The following is a 22,176-nucleotide window of genomic DNA, read 5'->3' as shown; positions in this document are numbered from 1 at the left end:
AATAAAAGCTTGCACATGGATCCGCACGTCTCACGTCTTGTCAGCCTTGTTACAACTAATATGTATGCATATATACACACACACACATTTATATATATTATTCACCATTAATTTGGTCACTGAAAGTAGGCTGGGGTTATTTTGCTACCTTTAACATAATAATATACTTAATATTTAAATCTAATAAAACACAAAAGGTGTTTGACTGAAGCAGCACTGCACAGACCATTCTGTGTGTAACATCAAAGTACAGCGAGAGCGATTAGACTTTTTTTTACTTCAAATGTGGATGAATGGCTACACATAGATGTGTGCACACACTGTCAGAGCTGTGTGAGATCACTACCATCCTGCTTTTGTGGGGGTGTGTAGGGGTGTTAAATAATACTTTTTTTTATTTTTTCCCATAGGCTTTTAACATTCTAAAAGCTCTTTATTCCCAAGATACTACTAGCTAGTCAGTGTATTCAGTAGGTGTAATGTATTGCAAGTTGCTTCAGAAGTATTGCAAGTATTACATACAACAATAATAAAACAGTGCATTGACATAAAAAAGGAAATTTACTTTTGGTACTTAAGTACTTTTAAAAGCAAGTACTTCTGTACTTTTACTTAAGTAAAAATCTGTCTTTACAACTTTTACTTTTAATGGAGTAATATTTGACCAGCAGTATCTGTACTTTCACTCAAGTAATGGAGTTGTGTACTTTGTCCGCCTCTGACATCGGCATTGTGCTGTGTGATAAAACTGCACGTTTTAGAGTGGCCTTTTATTGTGGCCAGCCCACACCTGTGCAATAATCATGCTGTCTAATCAGCATCTTGATATGCCACACCTGTGAGGTGGATGGATTATCTCGGCAAAGGAGACGTGCTCACTAACACAGATTTAGACAGATTTGTGACCAATATTTGAGAGAAATAGGCCTTTTGTGTACATAGAAAAAGTCTTAGATCTTTGAGTTCAGCTCATGAAAAATGGGGTCAAAAACAAAAGTGTTGCGTTAATAATTTTGTTCAGTGTGTGTGTATATATATATATATACACTTAACATTTATATAATTAATTCTCTTCTGGGGAAATTCTTTAGTATAATACCAAAAAAAAATCATAAAACTACTATTAATCAAAATTTTTAATTTCTTAATAAAAAATAATGAATTACTCTAGAGACAGTCAAACATTATGATTTTGTACAGCACTAGTAGCAGGCCCATAATAAACCGAACACTAACACTTTCGAACTCAAACAGTACACGTTCTACAAATGAGAGCCAAAAATAACTCCGTAACGAGCCAAAGAGGATCCACCTTAATGACTAAAGGATTTAAGTGAGAAAATCAATGACAGTAATGATCAGTCACTAATGAGGAAAGAAACACACTTGCCAAACGTCAGTGAAGGTCACAGAGAGCCGAGCAGCAACAACCTTAAGTTTAATCACAATACCAGTATACAAATAAAATGTTACCGTTGTTCTCTTTATAGAAGATTTTCCAGCAAAAAAAAAAATGCAGGTTGGGGTTACTGAAAGGCATGACGTGAGTATCATTTTTGTTGCCCGACAACAAAGCCATATTTCCTCATTTCCCTTTGTGTTTGTTCAGACTTGGCACAAGATGCGTAGCTGCTAAACAATAGGGTTTAAATCTAAACATAGTAAGCTAATTTTAGAGCATTTAACCCTTAACACTGCTAATGAAAGAACATGAAACAAGAGGTCACTGCCTGAGGCTTGGCCCTAGTGGTTAAACGGATTGTAGTTGATCCGTGATTCGTACGGACCAAGCCCCACGGTTCGAAGAGCGTCTCGCTGCAGCCTGCATTGAACATCCAAGTGTGACGTCCCAAACCACGCCCATGTCAAAATACGTCACATTCTCGTTCATTTTGAAACAGGAAGAAGCATCGATAAGAAGATAATTCGTATTGTTTGCCAACCGCTAAAAAAGAAGTTGTTGTTTGCCATGTCGGTAAGTAAAAAAATATCTTTGGTCTCTACCAAGACTTAAAACGTTGACAACTTTAAAAATGTGTGTGTCGTTGTGTGCATGTGCATAAACAACAGTTCGGCACGCTTAGTTTGTTTTGAACGTACGTTATTCCTTAGCTAGCAACAGATATACATATATATGTGTGTGTGTGGGTGGGTGAGATGAGATGAGAGTTTTTATGTGTATACATACACAGATATACATTACCGTGTTTCCCATACATTGATTTATTTGTGGCGTTTGACTTCATTGAATAAACATGAGCACTGCACGTTTCAAAATCAAAACGCGCTGCGGGTGTTTTATATGAATGTATCTCTGAAGGGAACCGATCGTCTTCAGAATAGTTTAGATGGCATTTTTATCTGATAAAGTACCGTTCATGAGCGGAGCTGCTTTGTTTACAGCTATTACTGGAGAAACCGTTAGTTCCACTGCTCTCACAGCGCCTCCTGCTGGCAGACAAGCAGTTTGCATTTTCAATAATAAACCCATTTCCAGCAACATGCTTTTGTTGTTGCTCTATTTTTTTGTTTTCTGAAGCAACTCGGAGCATGTTTCATACTCGTTATCCTGGTTAATGCACATTTCAATCTATAAGAATAATCAGCCTACACTACCAGTCAAAGGTTTTTGATCTGCAAGATTTTTTATGTTTCTTAAAGAATTCTCTTCTGCTTACCAAGCCTGCATTTATTTGATCCAAAATGCACCAAAAGCAGTAACATTTTGAAATATTTTTACTATTTAAAATAACTGCTTTCTATTTGAATATATTTTAAAATGTAATTTATTCATGTGATAAAAGCTGAATTTTCAGCATCATTCGGCCTACTCCAGTCTTCAGTGACACATGATCCTTCAGCAATCATTTTAATATGCTGATTTGCTGATTATCAATATTTGAAACAGTTGAGTACATTTTTTCAGGATTCTTTGATGAATAGAAAGATACAAAGATCAGCATTTATCTGAAATAAAAAGCTTTTGTAACATTATACACTATACCATTCAAAAGCTCTTTTTAAAATTTATATTATAGAAATTATTACTTTCATTTAGCAAGGATGTTTTAAATTGATCAAAAGTGATGATAAAAGACATTTATAATGTTACAAAAGATTTCTATTTCAGATAAATGCTGTTCTTCTGAACTTTCTATTCATCAAAGAAACCTGAAAAAAACTACTCCACTGTTTTCAACATCATAATAATAAATGATTTTTGAGCAGCAAATCAGAATATTAGAATGATTTCTGAAGGATCATGTGACTGGAGTAATGATGCTAAAGCTCTGCTTTGAAATCACAGGAATAAATTATATTTTCAAATAGAAAACAGTTATTTTAAATAGTAAAAATATTTCAAAATGTTACTGTTTTTGCTGTATTTTGGATCAAATAAATGCAGGCTTGGTGAGCAGAAGAGAATTCTTTAAAAAACATTAAAAATCTTTTTGACTGGTATGTTAAACTTTTGACTGGTATGTTAGCCTATAGTTTGAAGTAAAAAATATTAATATTAATATTAATAAGGAGAGTCTGAGATTTATTTGACAGTGATTTCACATTTCTTGTTTGTATGAAGGCTAAATACCAATAAAAGGTGAACATTTATTTATTTGTGCCATTTTTTTCCTAAAATATTATATAGTTTTATAGGAGTAGGTTTCATAGAGTTGGCAAATTAATTTTTCATAAGTTTGTAGGTACAGACATCTGTTGTGGCCGTTCATGGCCGTTTTTATGAGCCTTTTTTAATAGTGTTCATATCGATATCGGAATTATATCGTACCGACCGAAATTAAGAAATATATCGTGATATAAATTTTGGCCATATCGTCCAGCCCTAACACACACACACAAATACATACATATATACATACATGTCTTACAACATAAAAAGAATGCTGAATGAATGTGCAATTTTTTTTTACAATCACATACATATGACATCTTTAATGATATACCCTGATCACAGTACCCGTGCACAGTAACTTGGTTGAGCAACCACATCATTTCACTATGTCTTGCTAGAACTCTGTGTATGTCACAAATTATCTTTGTATTCTACTATATTAATGGAAAGATCACATAATGTTAGTCAATGTTTGTTTGATCATGTTTTGCAGCATTCTACACATTTTCAGTCCAAGCCTGATGCAGGGCAATCCTCCCGGGTTAAGGAGTCCCTGCTGCAGTTTCACCAGTAAAAAAATTTACTTGTTACAATTCACTTGGAGGACCACATATGCCATGCAGTGATGCATGGAGGTATGGTGAGAGCATTTCTCTAGATATTGATTGATTTTTGTGTTTTAAAATCATAAATGTTTGTATGTAGAATGATAAGTAAATACTTTTTAGTGGACACATATACCCCCAACACGTATGCTTTCTCCAGATGGACAGTAAAAATCAACAGAATGCCATCAAAGACTACCTGGGGGGAGAATCGAATGAAGCAAGAGATGTCTTTTTATTCATCTTTGAGTATCTGGAGGAGCTGGACATATCAAATTGTCTTGATGAACAGTGCCTGAAGGTCCATGCCATGTTCTGTGAATAATCTATTAGGAATCTGCAAGGATTCTCTCTGTGTAGTCTATGTGTGCATGTATGTATGTATGTATGTGTACTGCATGTCAAGAACTGTTTACCTGATCATTCAACTGTTCATTCAGCTGCTCAGACTTTATAATAGTTGGAACATATCTATTGTTAAACACTACTAATTACACTAGTAAGATTTTTAATGTTTTAAAGAAATCTCTTCTTCTCACCAAGCCTGCATTTATTTGAGTACAGCAAAAACAATATTTTTGCTATTTAAAATGTTTTCTATTTGAAACTTCTACTTTTCTATATTTCTATTAAAATGTAATTTATTCCTGTGATTTCAAAGGTGACTTACTCCAGTCACACGATCCTTCAGAAATCCTTCTAATATTCTGATTTGCTGCTCAAAAAACATTTTTTTATTATTATTGCTGTTGTTGTTGAAAACAGCCGAGTAGAATTTTTTTCAGATTTCTTTGATGAATAGAAAGTTCAGAAGAACACCATTTATCTGAAATATAATTTTTTTAAACTTTATAAATGTCTTTATCATCACTTTTGATCAATTTAAAGCATCCTTGCTAAATAAAAAGTATTAATTTCTATAACCCCCTACCCAAGGCACTTTAATTTTGCCTTGGGTAGGTCAAAATCGATCGTAATAAATGTGAATTTATCTCATTACATAAATAAACAAGGTAAGGTTTAAAAGTTTTAATTAACAATTAGCCTACTTTAATCAATGCAAGCATTTTACAGGCTGTTGTGATTACGAAATCAGCTCCGCATATTAGACATATATATTAGATTTAAGTTGTGCCATTTAAGCCTAGACATCCTTTACAAAAATAAGAAAACGTGTATTAGTAAAACGAAGGACAAAATTATTTTATTTAGATTCCCTAAACTTCCATAAATTGCTTCGACATACTTCCGGGTTTCCCCGGTACGGGGATGTGGAATTCACAAGGTGATGTATTTGATATGGGCGTGGCTTCCAACGTCACACTCGGACGTGGGCAGGGTTGTATTGGCGATGGGTGTGACTTCCGACGTCACACGTGGATGTGGGCGGGGTTGGCTATCCACCGCAGGCTACAGCGAGCCCTACTTGCACGGTTCGGCACGCATTCGTGGATTAATTGCAAAATTGAACCATAATAGAATGCAAGTTTATCAATTGCATGTGTTTACACACGCAAGCGATTTTAAACCATTCTAGCGAAAGAAAAGGCAAAATGGAACTCGATTTGTTACTTGCGCGCTGTTTTCTATCACAGCCGCACAAACATGATGCTCGCACATGCAGAGGCGCGTTTGACTGTGCGCAAACTGAACCGAACCATCTTTCCTATCTCATTCACTCCTTGCATTTGAACAGATGCATATACACATAAAAATATGACAAAATACCGATCTCGACAATCATTGTGGCAAATGCAGTGCGTTGTGTCTTAAGTGAACGAGAACAGCTGAGAAAGAAATCGGATGTGTATCATTAGGCTATATTGGATCCATGTATCAGGTCTTAAAGGGGCAGCAGCCTAATAATACCTGCTGCTGTCATTATGCTCATCAAACCACAAAACACGTTTTTGACTAAGATTAATCTATTTCTTAATTTATACAGTGAACACTATGCAGTTTTATTTTACACTTAATTATTACATTTCTGTATCTGAATACTACCGACCTTTTTTGTAACATTGTTCTGTTGTATTTATCCATGCTTGTAATTTGTGTAGCCTATTTGTACTTATTTTTACTGGCTGTTCACTTGTCTCTTTAATAATGTTTGAACTTTCTTAGGCTAAGAGTTTTTGCTGTGGTATTGTACTTTTGGAAAGCAAAGTTACATAGATTTTTTTTTTCTTGCTGATCCGAAAAACGATCCTTGGCTTAAAAACCGTAATATGATCCAAACCGTGAGATTTGTGATCCGTTGAACCACTACTTGGCCCCCGAATCAATCCCCTCCTTATTTAGAGCGTTACTGCTCGTGTGGGGCAATGGCCGCATGGTCAGTGTAACTTTAGAGACCAAATCTAATGTTTGCTTTGGATTCGTGGAAATCACACTGGACTAAACTAAATGCGTTATTCAGGATCAACCCATCCTCCTGGCACCCTTGATTGAATTACAGTAATATCTTTCCTGTAAATCACAAAGTCTTGAAGTGGGAACAAATGGAATGGACTGGAGAATTAAAACAACAACATGCAAATTAAATCAATGCTCACACTCATTTTAGTTGATGGTGAGAACAGCTCTGACTGTGTGCGTCTTGTCTTTGAAAGCCCGATGGGAGGATAAAACCAGCGAGACAGAGGGTCTTTACCTCCGAGCTGTCATTATCATAATGAAGTCTTAGCTCTCCAAAACACTGGTGTGTGCCAATGATCCTAACACTCCCTCTGAGAGTCTATAATTACAGCTTATAATGAGAGCTGCACCAAAATTATTGTTATAGTCACCAGAATGTAAACACAGGTTCAGGACCTTTCCGTTCAAGTCTGAAGTATGAGTATGTAATTATATGTGAAGATGACTGTTCTCAAAGGTTATAAATGATTGTGTGCAGGGTGTTTTTTTTCTTACAGTAATGAGGTTTTGAGGCTGTACCCGGCCACAGGAGCTGAAGTAGTGCTGATGAGCTGTAAAGTAAAGCTTTCTGTCCTCTAATGGCTGATGGGGTGACAGGTGGGCATAACCTCAGTGACAGCTCACTTCTGATTCTCACTCTTTTCGCACTCTCTCTCCATAACAAGCCACATTTTTCTTCTTGCTCATATTTGGGAAAGTCGCCCACTAGTTTTCTCATGACCCCAGACCGCACTGAGCACTTTCCTCTAGGGACACAGCACTGGGAGAGGGAGTCATCTCACTTCCGTATATGGGACATCCTGATACACAACACCCACATCTCAAACCCTAACCAACATGGCATAAATGGAAAAACTCCAGTTCTAGCTGCAATGACCCCAACAAGTATTTGGACACTTACGGTAAGTCACACTTTAAAACATCTGAATGTCATTGCATTAGATACAATATATAATATCAATAATATCAAATCAAAAGGCAAACACATGATGCTGGAGCTTTTTTGATATTTCCACATATTTGCAATTATTTCTCAAGGTGAGTTTTAGTGGATCATCTCAGGTTCACAAAGGTGTAGTTCATCACATGAAAGTTTCCAAATACATTTTGTCTTACAGTTCACCCAAATGTGCTTTCATCAAGGTATTTTTACTTTAAACCATCACTATTGGCCAAAATAAGAGTCCATAATCCATAATCACACTTCCTCTATTGAAAAAGGCTGTTTTAGCTTGTAAACAGTGCTTTATCAGTGCAGATTTCTCTCCTGATTCAGATGAGATGGCTTTCTGAATGAAGAAAGCAACATTATGGACAGAGGATTCATATTTTAGCCAGAAGCATGGTTTCAAGTTAAAATGCCTTAATTATGGATTTGTTTCTTACAAACACATAGCTTTTCACTTCACAAGACATTACTGGAGTTGTGTTGACTACTTGTGGATTATTGAGAATTTTTTATGAGCTGTTTGATCCACTGGTGTTCTGATAAAGAAACAAATAAAGAAACTTTTTTAAGGAAATTTTCCTTTTTAGATGAACTGTTCCTTTTATTTCAAACAATTAATCTGTTTAAAATTAAAAACATTTCTTTTATAGTTTGCTTGGAAAATTAGCATTCTTTTTTTTTTTTTTTAAGAAATACCACTTGATCTGATATTTTGTAACCTAAAACAATGACATATAGACAATTTAAGTGCAGCTTAAGAGCCCAAATACTTTTTGGGACACTGTAAATCTGTCAACACAAAGTTTTCAGTTGCATTCTAGAGCAGCAGTCTTATCTGCTAAAGTTGTTGCAAAGTTCTAAATATAAAGACCAGGACAAACAAAACCTGACATGAAATTGCTTTGTTCTTACCAGTGTCACCAAACGGCCAGCAAGGGCTTTTACCAAAAGCCATGCTTTGACTTGTACAAGCTACCAGAGCAATGCAGGATTACAGGAATGTATGATGTTCTTCTGAACTAATTTTATCCCTGCCACCTGGGCTTAACACAGAAACCCTGCGATGGTATTTTTCTGCGCTATTTCATTCCAGCGGGTTTAGTAAATCCTTGGTTTGTACTACAAATGTCTGACCTGCAGCTCTAGATTTCACATTCGGTTCAAACTTTTCTGTGGTTACAGAATTACAGACAATTAGTGACAATTATTATGTAGGCCTAAGTCATTTCACTACTTCTCACTAACTCTGATTAAGTTCTGTCCATTTTTAAAAAATAAAAAATCTAATTTACTCAAGGAAATACCCCACTGTTAATCCATTTTACATCCTTTTTAGTTCCCTCTTTTCTAGGCACTGCAGAGAAGAGGACGCATCTGCAAAATGTGTCACTTGTGCATGCATGCATAAGAAAACAAAGATCATTAATCTCAGAACCCTCATAAGTAATATCCTGTTACTTACAACTGCTAAAGGATTGCTACATCACTTAGATCCAAACAATATCAATTGTTTGTACTTCACATACAGAATAATTTAAGGAAAATTACCTTATTGCTAAGAATGAGCAGATGACCACACCCAACTGAAACTAGTCTACTCATGAAGGTGTTTAGATAACAGTGTTTTATAAGGCCATGTGACTCAAGGCAAGGGTTTACATGCTGGACATCATGCAGTAGTATTATAAATGTGTTATTAAGGTATTATATATGTGCATTATATATGTTATTAATGTGGTACTAATATATATATATATATATGTGTGTGTGTGTGTGTGTGTGTATGTATTTACTAACTTAGTTTACCAAGTGGGAGGAATATATAATATATTTAACTAACTACTTTTTATAGCCTAATTTTCTTATTATGTCTGTTCTTATTCTTGTAGACTGTAAACAACAAACAAAAGCAAGAAATATGAATGTTTATATAACATATATATATATATATATATATACACACACATACATACATACAGTATATATACATATATATAATTGTACTAAATGAACCATTTTATAACACTTTTAAATGTGTACAGTATTACTCAGTACTGTTGGCTTGTAATTTTTTTTTTATCGTTTGACTTTAAAAACAGCCTGAATGAAACTGAACTCAAGTAGGCTATACCTAAGCATATATATCCAGTATGTAAACACATGAAGTATTTACATTCCCAGTGCACACAGTAACAGTTCACGTAGCGGTGTAGAAGCAGCCTACCTGAGATACAGCACAGAAATGTTAATATTGACAGGCAGGTGTGAAGTTTTGCTGAAGTTTGCGTCTCCATGGCTCAGCATGTGAAGAGTGTCCGCTCTGCGCGCGCTCGTCCGTATTAACACTGCGCGTGAAGTAGATAACGGTTATCTACAAACAAATCAAAGCGCTGAGGCTCTTTCAAGTGTCCTACAACTGTGTGTTCTCCTTAAAACAAGCGATGTTCACCGTGGGAAGACCGACGCTACATCCAAGCTGGAAATCATCTTCGACTCCTCAGAATTCAGTGGCATGAGATTGAACAATGTCCGTTTGTTTCTCGGCGAATATCTGTTTCTTTCCGCACTACACAGACAGCGAGTGTGGTGAACACTAGTGGTACTTCAGTCCGTGTGTAATGCCTGCTCGGAGACGGAGAGCTGTTGCACCTGCACTCGCGCAGAACGCCCCCTGCGTGCTCTGACACGTCATCACTCCAGTTACAGGTGAACTCTGCGTGAGAGCGCGACCCAGCTGCGCTGATTAAATCCACACTGATTAAAGCAAAGATATATAGAAATATACACGTCTTTTATAAATAATATTGGTTATATCAATACAATCTTTTTAACTATTTGATATATAAATTAAATTAATATTCATTGATATCCACATTCATTACAAATACATAGGCATTGTGGACACTCTCATTTGTGAATTTGGATAGATAGATAGATAGATAGACTGATGGACAGACAGACAGACAGATAGATAGATAGAATATAGAATAACAGTCAGAACGATAGACAGACAGATAGATAGAAAGACTGATGGACAAACAGACAGACAGACAGACAGACAGACAGATAGATCGATAGATAGATAGATAGATAGATCGATAGATAGATAGATAGATAGATCGATAGATAGATAGATAGATAGATCGATAGATAGATAGATAGATAGATCGATAGATAGATAGATAGATAGATCGATAGATAGATAGATAGATAGATCGATAGATAGATAGATAGATAGATCGATAGATAGATAGATAGATAGATCGATAGATAGATAGATAGATAGATCGATAGATAGATAGATAGATAGATCGATAGATAGATAGATAGATAGATCGATAGATAGATAGATAGATAGATCGATAGATAGATAGATAGATAGATCGATAGATAGATAGATAGATAGATCGATAGATAGATAGATAGATAGATCGATAGATAGATAGATAGATAGATCGATAGATAGATAGATAGATAGATCGATAGATAGATAGATAGATAGATCGATAGATAGATAGATAGATAGATCGATAGATAGATAGATAGATAGATCGATAGATAGATAGATAGATAGATCGATAGATAGATAGATAGATAGATCGATAGATAGATAGATAGATAGATCGATAGATAGATAGATAGATAGATCGATAGATAGATAGATAGATAGATCGATAGATAGATAGATAGATAGATCGATAGATAGATAGATAGATAGATCGATAGATAGATAGATAGATAGATCGATAGATAGATAGATAGATAGATCGATAGATAGATAGATAGATAGATCGATAGATAGATAGATAGATAGATCGATAGATAGATAGATAGATAGATCGATAGATAGATAGATAGATAGATCGATAGATAGATAGATAGATAGATCGATAGATAGATAGATAGATAGATCGATAGATAGATAGATAGATAGATCGATAGATAGATAGATAGATAGATCGATAGATAGATAGATAGATAGATCGATAGATAGATAGATAGATAGATCGATAGATAGATAGATAGATAGATCGATAGATAGATAGATAGATAGATCGATAGATAGATAGATAGATAGATCGATAGATAGATAGATAGATAGATCGATAGATAGATAGATAGATAGATCGATAGATAGATAGATAGATAGATCGATAGATAGATAGATAGATAGATCGATAGATAGATAGATAGATAGATCGATAGATAGATAGATAGATAGATCGATAGATAGATAGATAGATAGATCGATAGATAGATAGATAGATAGATCGATAGATAGATAGATAGATAGATCGATAGATAGATAGATAGATAGATCGATAGATAGATAGATAGATAGATCGATAGATAGATAGATAGATAGATCGATAGATAGATAGATAGATAGATCGATAGATAGATAGATAGATAGATCGATAGATAGATAGATAGATAGATCGATAGATAGATAGATAGATAGATCGATAGATAGATAGATAGATAGATCGATAGATAGATAGATAGATAGATCGATAGATAGATAGATAGATAGATCGATAGATAGATAGATAGATAGATCGATAGATAGATAGATAGATAGATCGATAGATAGATAGATAGATAGATCGATAGATAGATAGATAGATAGATCGATAGATAGATAGATAGATAGATCGATAGATAGATAGATAGATAGATCGATAGATAGATAGATAGATAGATCGATAGATAGATAGATAGATAGATCGATAGATAGATAGATAGATAGATCGATAGATAGATAGATAGATAGATCGATAGATAGATAGATAGATAGATCGATAGATAGATAGATAGATAGATCGATAGATAGATAGATAGATAGATCGATAGATAGATAGATAGATAGATCGATAGATAGATAGATAGATAGATCGATAGATAGATAGATAGATAGATCGATAGATAGATAGATAGATAGATCGATAGATAGATAGATAGATAGATCGATAGATAGATAGATAGATAGATCGATAGATAGATAGATAGATAGATCGATAGATAGATAGATAGATAGATCGATAGATAGATAGATAGATAGATCGATAGATAGATAGATAGATAGATCGATAGATAGATAGATAGATAGATCGATAGATAGATAGATAGATAGATCGATAGATAGATAGATAGATAGATCGATAGATAGATAGATAGATAGATCGATAGATAGATAGATAGATAGATCGATAGATAGATAGATAGATAGATCGATAGATAGATAGATAGATAGATCGATAGATAGATAGATAGATAGATCGATAGATAGATAGATAGATAGATCGATAGATAGATAGATAGATAGATCGATAGATAGATAGATAGATAGATCGATAGATAGATAGATAGATAGATCGATAGATAGATAGATAGATAGATCGATAGATAGATAGATAGATAGATCGATAGATAGATAGATAGATAGATCGATAGATAGATAGATAGATAGATCGATAGATAGATAGATAGATAGATCGATAGATAGATAGATAGATAGATCGATAGATAGATAGATAGATAGATCGATAGATAGATAGATAGATAGATCGATAGATAGATAGATAGATAGATCGATAGATAGATAGATAGATAGATCGATAGATAGATAGATAGATAGATCGATAGATAGATAGATAGATAGATCGATAGATAGATAGATAGATAGATCGATAGATAGATAGATAGATAGATCGATAGATAGATAGATAGATAGATCGATAGATAGATAGATAGATAGATCGATAGATAGATAGATAGATAGATCGATAGATAGATAGATAGATAGATCGATAGATAGATAGATAGATAGATCGATAGATAGATAGATAGATAGATCGATAGATAGATAGATAGATAGATCGATAGATAGATAGATAGATAGATCGATAGATAGATAGATAGATAGATCGATAGATAGATAGATAGATAGATCGATAGATAGATAGATAGATAGATCGATAGATAGATAGATAGATAGATCGATAGATAGATAGATAGATAGATCGATAGATAGATAGATAGATAGATCGATAGATAGATAGATAGATAGATCGATAGATAGATAGATAGATAGATCGATAGATAGATAGATAGATAGATCGATAGATAGATAGATAGATAGATCGATAGATAGATAGATAGATAGATCGATAGATAGATAGATAGATAGATCGATAGATAGATAGATAGATAGATCGATAGATAGATAGATAGATAGATCGATAGATAGATAGATAGATAGATCGATAGATAGATAGATAGATAGATCGATAGATAGATAGATAGATAGATCGATAGATAGATAGATAGATAGATCGATAGATAGATAGATAGATAGATCGATAGATAGATAGATAGATAGATCGATAGATAGATAGATAGATAGATCGATAGATAGATAGATAGATAGATCGATAGATAGATAGATAGATAGATCGATAGATAGATAGATAGATAGATCGATAGATAGATAGATAGATAGATCGATAGATAGATAGATAGATAGATCGATAGATAGATAGATAGATAGATCGATAGATAGATAGATAGATAGATCGATAGATAGATAGATAGATAGATCGATAGATAGATAGATAGATAGATCGATAGATAGATAGATAGATAGATCGATAGATAGATAGATAGATAGATCGATAGATAGATAGATAGATAGATCGATAGATAGATAGATAGATAGATCGATAGATAGATAGATAGATAGATCGATAGATAGATAGATAGATAGATAGATAGATAGATTGATTGATATTTTGAGAAATATTAATTTTACAAATAACTAATTTGTTTATGATTATAGGAATAAACTTGTACAATAGGTCACACTTTATTACATTTATTACATTTTCCTTTTACTACCAAGTCATTATGGAAATATTATATAATGCTTTTTAGATCAGTAGTTCATGTAACTGCTTATGGTTAATATATGACCATGACTGCAGTCACAGGTTATTGCGCACGGTATCAATTACCCAGGCTGACTTTCCAAGTTTCATTTAACGCTTTAAAAGACCAATACAAATTTATCTCTTTAGAAGACCAATAAAAATACAGTCAGGCTGCTCTTGTGTTGTTCAGTTAGATGGGACAGCAGCGCTAATGTTGTGTAGTTCCTTTTATCTCTTGCAATGATAATGCAACAGGACAGGGAGTGGGGCTTGTCGTGGCAGCACAGTGGTCTCAGCCCTCGGAGGTGAATACCTCCTCACTCCTGTTTCTTTAGGATGGCATGTTGCCATGGAAACAGGGCTGAGGTGGATGCAGTCGGACTGCTGGATTATTAGGGGCAGATGAGCTCAGTTCTGTGATTACACCCTGGGCTACTCGGACACGATCGTGTGGTTTCGCAGTCAAAGCTAATATCTTAAATGCACTTGAGCACCTCGGGCAAACTGCATCCACAAAAAAATTCAAAGGACAGGGTGAGCTGGGGTGTATGGGATAAGATATACAGATATTTTAGCTGCAATAGCACATGCCTTGACACAGAAGGTCTTTTTTACTTTTTAAACCACTATAAAAATGACACAACAGATCAAAAAACATGCTCTGGAGGCCATTCCCAAGGTAAAACTGACAGATTCAGAGCTGTAAAATCAACGACCAAAGGTCAGTCACTCAGATACACAAGAGAACACGTTCAGAGCCACAATCATCTCACAGCTCCCAGACGAGCAAACAGAAAAGAAAATGCCGTGAACATGAGCTGCAGTGTAATTTAGGTCCATCATTTATGACCACACACAGCTCATCCATAAACAACCAGGAGATAAGAATGAAAATCTGTGAAGGTTCAGCCATTTTTATTGCCTTTCTAATTTTATTCCCCTTGTTGTTGTTTAAAGTTATATAGGATACATGCATTTTAGCCTATAGGAGACAGAAGGGTAAGCTGTTGTTTGTATTTTTTGTTGTTCATTTATTTTTATTCATTAATTTTTATAATTTAAAATTTTAATTTAATTTATTATCACAATAGTTGTTATATATAAATGTACACACAAAAATAATAATTTAAAATTAAGAAAAAATATAAATATAATATATATATATATATATATATATATAATCAAAATTTAGAAAAATTATATAATACAATATTGTAAAATATAATTTTTTAAACAAAATGGTAACATAATAATAAAATAATAATTATAATAACTTAATTGTAAATATGTTTCTGTCTGATTGACATCATTAGTGCATGGTTTAACAGTATTAAAGTATTAAAAAGTTTTAATTATGCTCTCATAGATGTATTTCTTCTGTACGACATGACTTTTGTATCTTCAGTATTCATAAGGACACATGTAATATTAGAGCTTTTAGAAATAGCTAAATAAAGATTAAAAAGAAAAAAGAAAAATAAGAAGAAAAAACTACATGAATTGAATAAATACCCATGAAGGTTAAAGGTACTATGAATAAAGTGCAATCGATGGGGGAACACTTATCATGTTCAATAATAATAAGTGTTCTATATTTTAGTCACCATCCACCATTTTTAAACCAGAGAAATCAATAAATAAAGCAAATAATAAATGTTTGGGTTTAGAAAAAGTGTAGCAGCCTCCACTGGTAGTGTTTTTTTTTGGCCGAGGGAGATACTCATCTCATATGACAGGCTAAGCAGGGAAATTAGACTTTGCGTTTGAATTATTGATTCTGTTAGCACATGCTCGACCAATGCCAGAAGCCAACTACCTTTGCAACACCACAAAAGAGGTTTACTACAGTGCACTCTGTGTTAAATAAAACAATATACAGTCTTCTGATTTGGAGCATAAATCACTGCACCATGGTCAAATTGAACTAAATTATTGCATGTTTTAAGAATTACAAAATGCACTTTACTTCACTTGTATGACAGATACCTTGACATGCACTACTTAGGGCCTATAAGTAGTAATCTAATACATAATTTATTATTCTAGAATGTGACATTAATGGACACTTATTTAATGGACATCTTTCAGCCACTCACAGATATTTACTGCCACCTGCTGGTCACATTACCGACCATCTGTGTCTCTGCAGGTTTTATGAAGGTATTTTTAAGACCAGGTAATAAAAAAAATGCAATAAATGGAATGGAGCACAATACTTCATTATGGTCTTTAAATGTAAATGTCTTGTATTAGCATGCTAATATCAAAGTTTAAAAATAGAATTCCAACAGATCTCTCTATCTATCTGTTAATTATGGTTTGAATACCCAGCTAGAATTGGGAAATAACATTATATCATCTGATCACTATGCAAAAAAAAGTGTTCATCACTATTTTTTATCTTCTTTACCAGTGAAAATGTATAAAGAGGTTTAACTCAAGATACAGTTATAGAGAAACAGAATGACATAGAATAGAGTCTTTGTTTTATTTTGATTAAAATTAAGTGAATTGATGATAAAAACAAGAACAAATATCCAAAAGGTTTAGAAAAATCAACTTAATTCAAGGGAAAACAAGTTTCATACCACATTGACAGATGTTTATTCTTGTTTTAAGAATAAACTCACTTAATTTTGTTCCATTTCTCTGAAAACAAGACTTCACATGTCATAGTTCAATTTGCATCTCAAGAACTGTACATGTTCTTAATTTTACATGCCATGACTTAATGTATAGAAGGGACTTTAAGAAACTTTTCATTAACATTTTACTCCGAAAGGTCTGGATAAATAAAAACCAGAACAGCACAGCATTTAATAAATTTATTTTTTGTCCTTCCAAACATGTAAACAAGACTGTGACCTGGAAACAATCATACATGAAGACACTGTGTGAACTCACAAATAAAAAATAAAAAAAAACTAACATTGATAAACGCTTTATGAAAAACATTCTTTGAATGCTATAATTGGAAATGCTGGAATGCTTGACAATATCAATATATACTCTTAAATATATATTTATACTTTTATATAGATAGACTTTATACTTAGATTAATTAAGAGTTCTCATTAAGGATTCTTTTTTTTCTTTTTTCGGACAGTTCCTGCATTTGGATCTCAAGAGATTTAAATAAAGGCAGTTTGCTCCCGTTTACGCTCCCTGATAAAGACAATTACTGCAAAGGAGACTACACGGCCCCTTTCGGAATAGACTGTGCCTGACATATTACATAAATACTTTGAGTTAAAGTCTATATTTCAAAATCCTGGCTTTAAAGAGATTAATTGGCAAATGTAACCGCTACAGTGCATCCTTCTTGTTAAAACTTAACGAATAACCGATTGCAGTCTCTAAACATTCTAGTAAAGACCCGGCGGAGAGAAAGTCCAGCTCCACCTCGATAAACTTAATGTAGATGTATAATCCAGAGAGGGTACCCTCCTTGGCCTGGCCGGTGCAGTTGTCCTGCAGGAACCTGGTTACGGCCGAAGGCTCCCCTCGGCTGTAGTGTTTGCCTGAAGTCTGAAAGTGCTGGAACAGACACTGCTGTAGCGTCCTTTCCTCTGCAATGCCGAGGTAACTGTAAGTGACTTTGGCTGATGTCCTCTTGTCCTTCTCCACACTCTCGCAATGGTCCGTCTCCTCCTCGTCCTGTGAGGGGGAGGACTTGTCTTCTGTGCTAGACGAAGAATTGGACACACTCGTCTCCTCATAGCCTATTGCATACAGGCCATATGTTTTTGGGATGCCCCCTGGCAGGAGGTACTGGGAGCCGTTGCTGCACCCTGCCGCCCTCGTCTGTGCGATCGGGATCCAGTCCACTTCCATGTGGAGCTCCAAACAGCGAGCTTCGCTAATGGTGATGTCTAGGAATTTATAATACACATTTTTCCAGTTCATCTTCTGCACCTTGGTCATGATAACCCTGCCCTCGGCCTTCTCAGGATTGAAGTATTCCCGCAGTCGTTTTCCCAGAGGAACCTGTGAGCTGATTTCTGCGTAGTGGTAGCGGATCTCCTCTCGCCACCGTGTGTTGTAGCCCACTCCGAAGATGGCCAGCTTATTGGACAGGTGGAGGCGGGAGAAGTCCGTCCATGTCTGGAAGTGCTCCCATTTGACCTCCACTGACTCCAGGATACGCATCACGTTCTGCATCACTTTCTGGCGTCTAAGGAAAGCACGAGGAAATGAGGACCTGAGTGGAAATTGTGGGTTTAAATAAATGGATTGGGAGAAAGGACACAGGTTCAAACTTACTGAGCGTGCTCCGATGGTTCCAGTCGTATCTGAAGAACTCTGGTTTTTGAAAGCTGGTTGTCCTCTGTGAAAGACAAGATTGTATTAAATGAGATCTGAAATTATGCACATGGCATCAGACTTTGAGTTGGGTCTGAAATGGGCAGAATTTTCATAGACCGTGGATGATCACTAGGTCCACATTGAATATGTACTGTATACTCTTTAACAAATTTTTAGCAGATCTGCAGAATTCTGCTAATTCTTACAATAAAATTTCAGAAAAAAAAACAAAAAAAAAAACCTAAATACAATTTTGATAATAAAAACATAGTATTGATATATGGTTGTAAGTTAAAAAAAAAGTTTTTAATTCTCTTATGCTGCATTTATTTGATAAATACAGTAATATTGGGAAACAATTATAACTGTTAATATAATTCTAATATTTTATTCAATGCAAGTTATTTTTGTGATGCAAAGCTGAATTTTCAGCAGCCATTACTTCAGTGTCACATTATCTTTCATAAATCATTCTAATATGCTGATTTGCTGTTGTTATGTTACATGCACAATGTTAAAATTAGTTGTGTTACTTTATTTGTGTGAAAACACACACACATATATAAATAATTATCTTTTTTTTTTCCCCAGAATTTGATGAATATAAAAGTTCAAAAGAACATACTTTTTTTTAAAAAATAATTGTTTTGTTACAATGTAAAAGCCTACACTGTCACTTGTGTCTTTGCTGAATAAAAGCATTTAGAAAAAATAAATTTTGAACAGTAGCGCAAGTATATACTAAGTAAATGGGTCATTAAATTATCAGTAAATCTGTGGAGCATCATATGGAATTCTGTGGTAGCAGATTTCGAGCAGCACTGATGAGGTATGAACCTAAAATCTTTCAGATACTTGCCCAGATTTTGCACCACTATTCTACAGCTCTCCTTTTTAAAAGGAGGATACTACAAGTGACTTTAAACTTATTTACACTGTAAAGAGATTGCATTCACCGGTTTCTATGTCTCCCTCATTGAAGGCAGCAGAAAGGTCCTGATTACACCAGTCTTCCTGAGAGTAGTCCTCCATAGTGCTGCCGTCTGACTCCATCTCCTGGTAGAGCCCACTGCTGTTGATCAGCACAGGCTGACAGCTTTGAGAATCCCAACCGCCCTGCCCGAACACTTTCTCCAGCTGCTCGAAGGAGTAACTGCTCTTCCTCTTCCCAATGCCATGTTCCTTTACCCGGCTATAACAACGTCTCAGCGTCTGCAGATGATGGTCATGTTTATAAAAACAGCAACACATGCACACTGTATTTGAATCAGTTAAGACTGAGATGTACATCGTGAATAATTAACTGCTCCTCAGAAACCGTCAAAAACTATTTTCCTAGTACTCACAGCACTTACTCTTAAAAATACACACTCAATTTTTATTTACTTTTCACATCTGATAATGCATGGCCATATGAAATAGCACCATTTCTATACATGTACACTGGAAATATAATTAAACAGCCTACAAATTTGACATCGCTACTATGTAGTAGGGAGGTATGCAAATTCAGACAGTGAAAGCAGTGTGAAGGGTGGGCGGTGTGGTGCAGAAGTTAAAAGATCTGGGTTAGTAATCAAAAGGGTGTAGGTTCGAACCCTGTGCTGTGTAGCATTTACTACATAGAGCTGTTGTTCACTGACAAGCTGCGCAAAACCACATTCATACATGATCGTGGTTTTGCGCAGCTTATCAGTGAACAACAGCTCTGTGTAGTAAATACTGCTCCATATGAAAGCACGCACGTGATGGAGTTTTACCGCTGATTACAGAACTGGTGTTCTTACGATTTGTGCTACCTGCTCAGAATGTGCTACCTCCCATTAAAAAGATAGGTAGCACAAATCGATAGCGATAAATGCTACCTATCAGATTGTGCTACCAGCATCTTATTCATGTGGTTTGAGGCTTTTTTTTTTTTTATGTCCATACCGACCCCTACCCATCCACACCCTTACCCTAAAAACAATGTAAATATATTTTTGGTAGCACAGTCTGATAGGTAGCATGTTTCGTCTGTACACCGGTGTTCTGACGATTTATGGTACCCTGTCAGATTTTGCTACCTCCCATTAAAACAGATGGTCGCATAATTCGACAGCGAAAAGTGCTACCTATCAGATTTAGCTTCCAGCATGATATGAATAAGGTGTGAGGCTTTATTAACATGTACACCTACCCCAACCCTAAACCTACCCTTACAGTAGGATAAATATAGTGTTGGTAGCATAATCTGATAGGTAGCATTATTTGTCAGAACACCGGCTTTGGCATGCGATTTATCGTGCAGCCCTAATATATATACACACACACACACCAATCAAAGCCTTTTGTTTGGATTTTGCCATTTCACCAAAAGCTCTGTGGAGACAATCTACCATAAACATCACAACAAATCCACGATCATAACTACCAGTCATGCTTGAGACAAGATACACACACACACACACACACACACACACACACACACACATCCCAATCAAAGCCTTTTGTTTGGATTTTGCCATTTCACCAAAAGCTCTGTGGAGACAATCTACCATAAACATCACAACAAATCCATGATCATAACTACCAGTCATGCTTGAGACAAGATAGATCCATGCTTTGTGTTTTGATTTTGACAGCTTCACCAAAGCTCTTTGTAAACTGCCGACTACACATGACAACAAGCCTCTAAGAATATCTGCGTGACAGCCATGTGTTTGAATGTTTTATTCACCTTCATCCTCTCTCGACACTGGGATGGGGTCCGTTCGTAACCCAGCTCTGACAGCGCTCTGGACACCCGCTCGTACATCGCGGGTCCCGGCGCCTTGCCAGAAAACACCGTCCCAGCCACCTCCAGCTGCTGCATCCGCGCCTCCGCCAGCCTCTCGTTGCCCCACACGGCGATCAGCGCGTTTGTTTCGGACGGCGTCCACGACATGCCTCGGCAAGCGGTGAAGCTGTTTGAGGCAGAGGCCGATCCACTCCGGCCTGCGCCCCCGGACAGCGAAGCCCCGACGTTCAGAGGAGAGAATCTATTAGGGGTGGAGGGGTTGGAATGGTATTGGTTGCTGTCACTCAGATCCTCGGATTCCGGGGAAGGAACCTCGGTTTTGGGAATCTTCAGCGGCACGGATAGATCAGGAGAACGCTCAGCGTTACTGGGGGCCGCCATCTTGCCTCTGTTGCTAAGGGGAGGGGGCAGAGAGGAAGAGCGTGCGCGCGCTCGCTCACCCAAGCGCGATTGACAGCTCATATCGAGTTATCCTTTTTGCAGTCAAATGTCTATTAATATTATGGTACATATTACAAATAATATTATATGCAAAATAATATATTATGGGTAATTAT

At 35.5% G+C, this 22,176-nt stretch overlaps 2 protein-coding genes and 1 long non-coding RNA gene across 3 annotated transcripts in view; 1 reads left to right on the top strand and 2 right to left on the bottom strand.

Annotated features, from left to right (window-relative positions):
• The window catches only part of LOC107588703 (endothelial cell-selective adhesion molecule-like), a 38,770-nt gene extending 28,540 nt beyond the window's left edge, over nucleotides 1-10,230 (bottom strand). The window contains exon 1 of the mRNA XM_016276926.1: nucleotides 9,831-10,230. Coding sequence (XP_016132412.1) covers nucleotides 9,831-9,900 — 70 coding nt within the window. The 5' untranslated portion in view covers nucleotides 9,901-10,230. The remainder of the gene's footprint in view (nucleotides 1-9,830) is intronic.
• On the top strand, nucleotides 1,910-4,768 carry LOC107588728 (uncharacterized). The gene is made up of 3 exons (XR_001609617.1): nucleotides 1,910-1,975; nucleotides 4,128-4,269; nucleotides 4,400-4,768. It is a non-coding gene; the product is annotated as an uncharacterized lncRNA (long non-coding RNA).
• Nucleotides 10,231-17,520: 7,290 nt separating the features above from the next.
• LOC107588693 (myb/SANT-like DNA-binding domain-containing protein 2) lies at nucleotides 17,521-22,118 on the bottom strand. The gene is made up of 4 exons (XM_016276907.1): nucleotides 21,560-22,118; nucleotides 19,797-20,052; nucleotides 18,799-18,862; nucleotides 17,521-18,709 (listed from the first exon to the last, which is right to left on the bottom strand). The coding sequence occupies exons 1-4, from the start codon at nucleotides 22,079-22,081 to the stop codon at nucleotides 17,842-17,844; spliced, it is 1,710 nt and encodes a 569-aa protein (XP_016132393.1). The 5' UTR covers nucleotides 22,082-22,118; the 3' UTR covers nucleotides 17,521-17,841.
• Between the last annotated feature and the right edge of the window lie 58 nt (nucleotides 22,119-22,176).

Source organism: Sinocyclocheilus grahami, unplaced genomic scaffold (assembly GCF_001515645.1).
Source record: "Sinocyclocheilus grahami isolate Dianchi unplaced genomic scaffold, SAMN03320097.WGS_v1.1 scaffold7.1, whole genome shotgun sequence".
Lineage (NCBI taxonomy): Eukaryota > Metazoa > Chordata > Actinopteri > Cypriniformes > Cyprinidae > Sinocyclocheilus > Sinocyclocheilus grahami.
The sequence above is the reverse complement of the archived record's forward strand: the minus strand, read 5'-3'. Positions and strand labels throughout refer to the sequence as shown.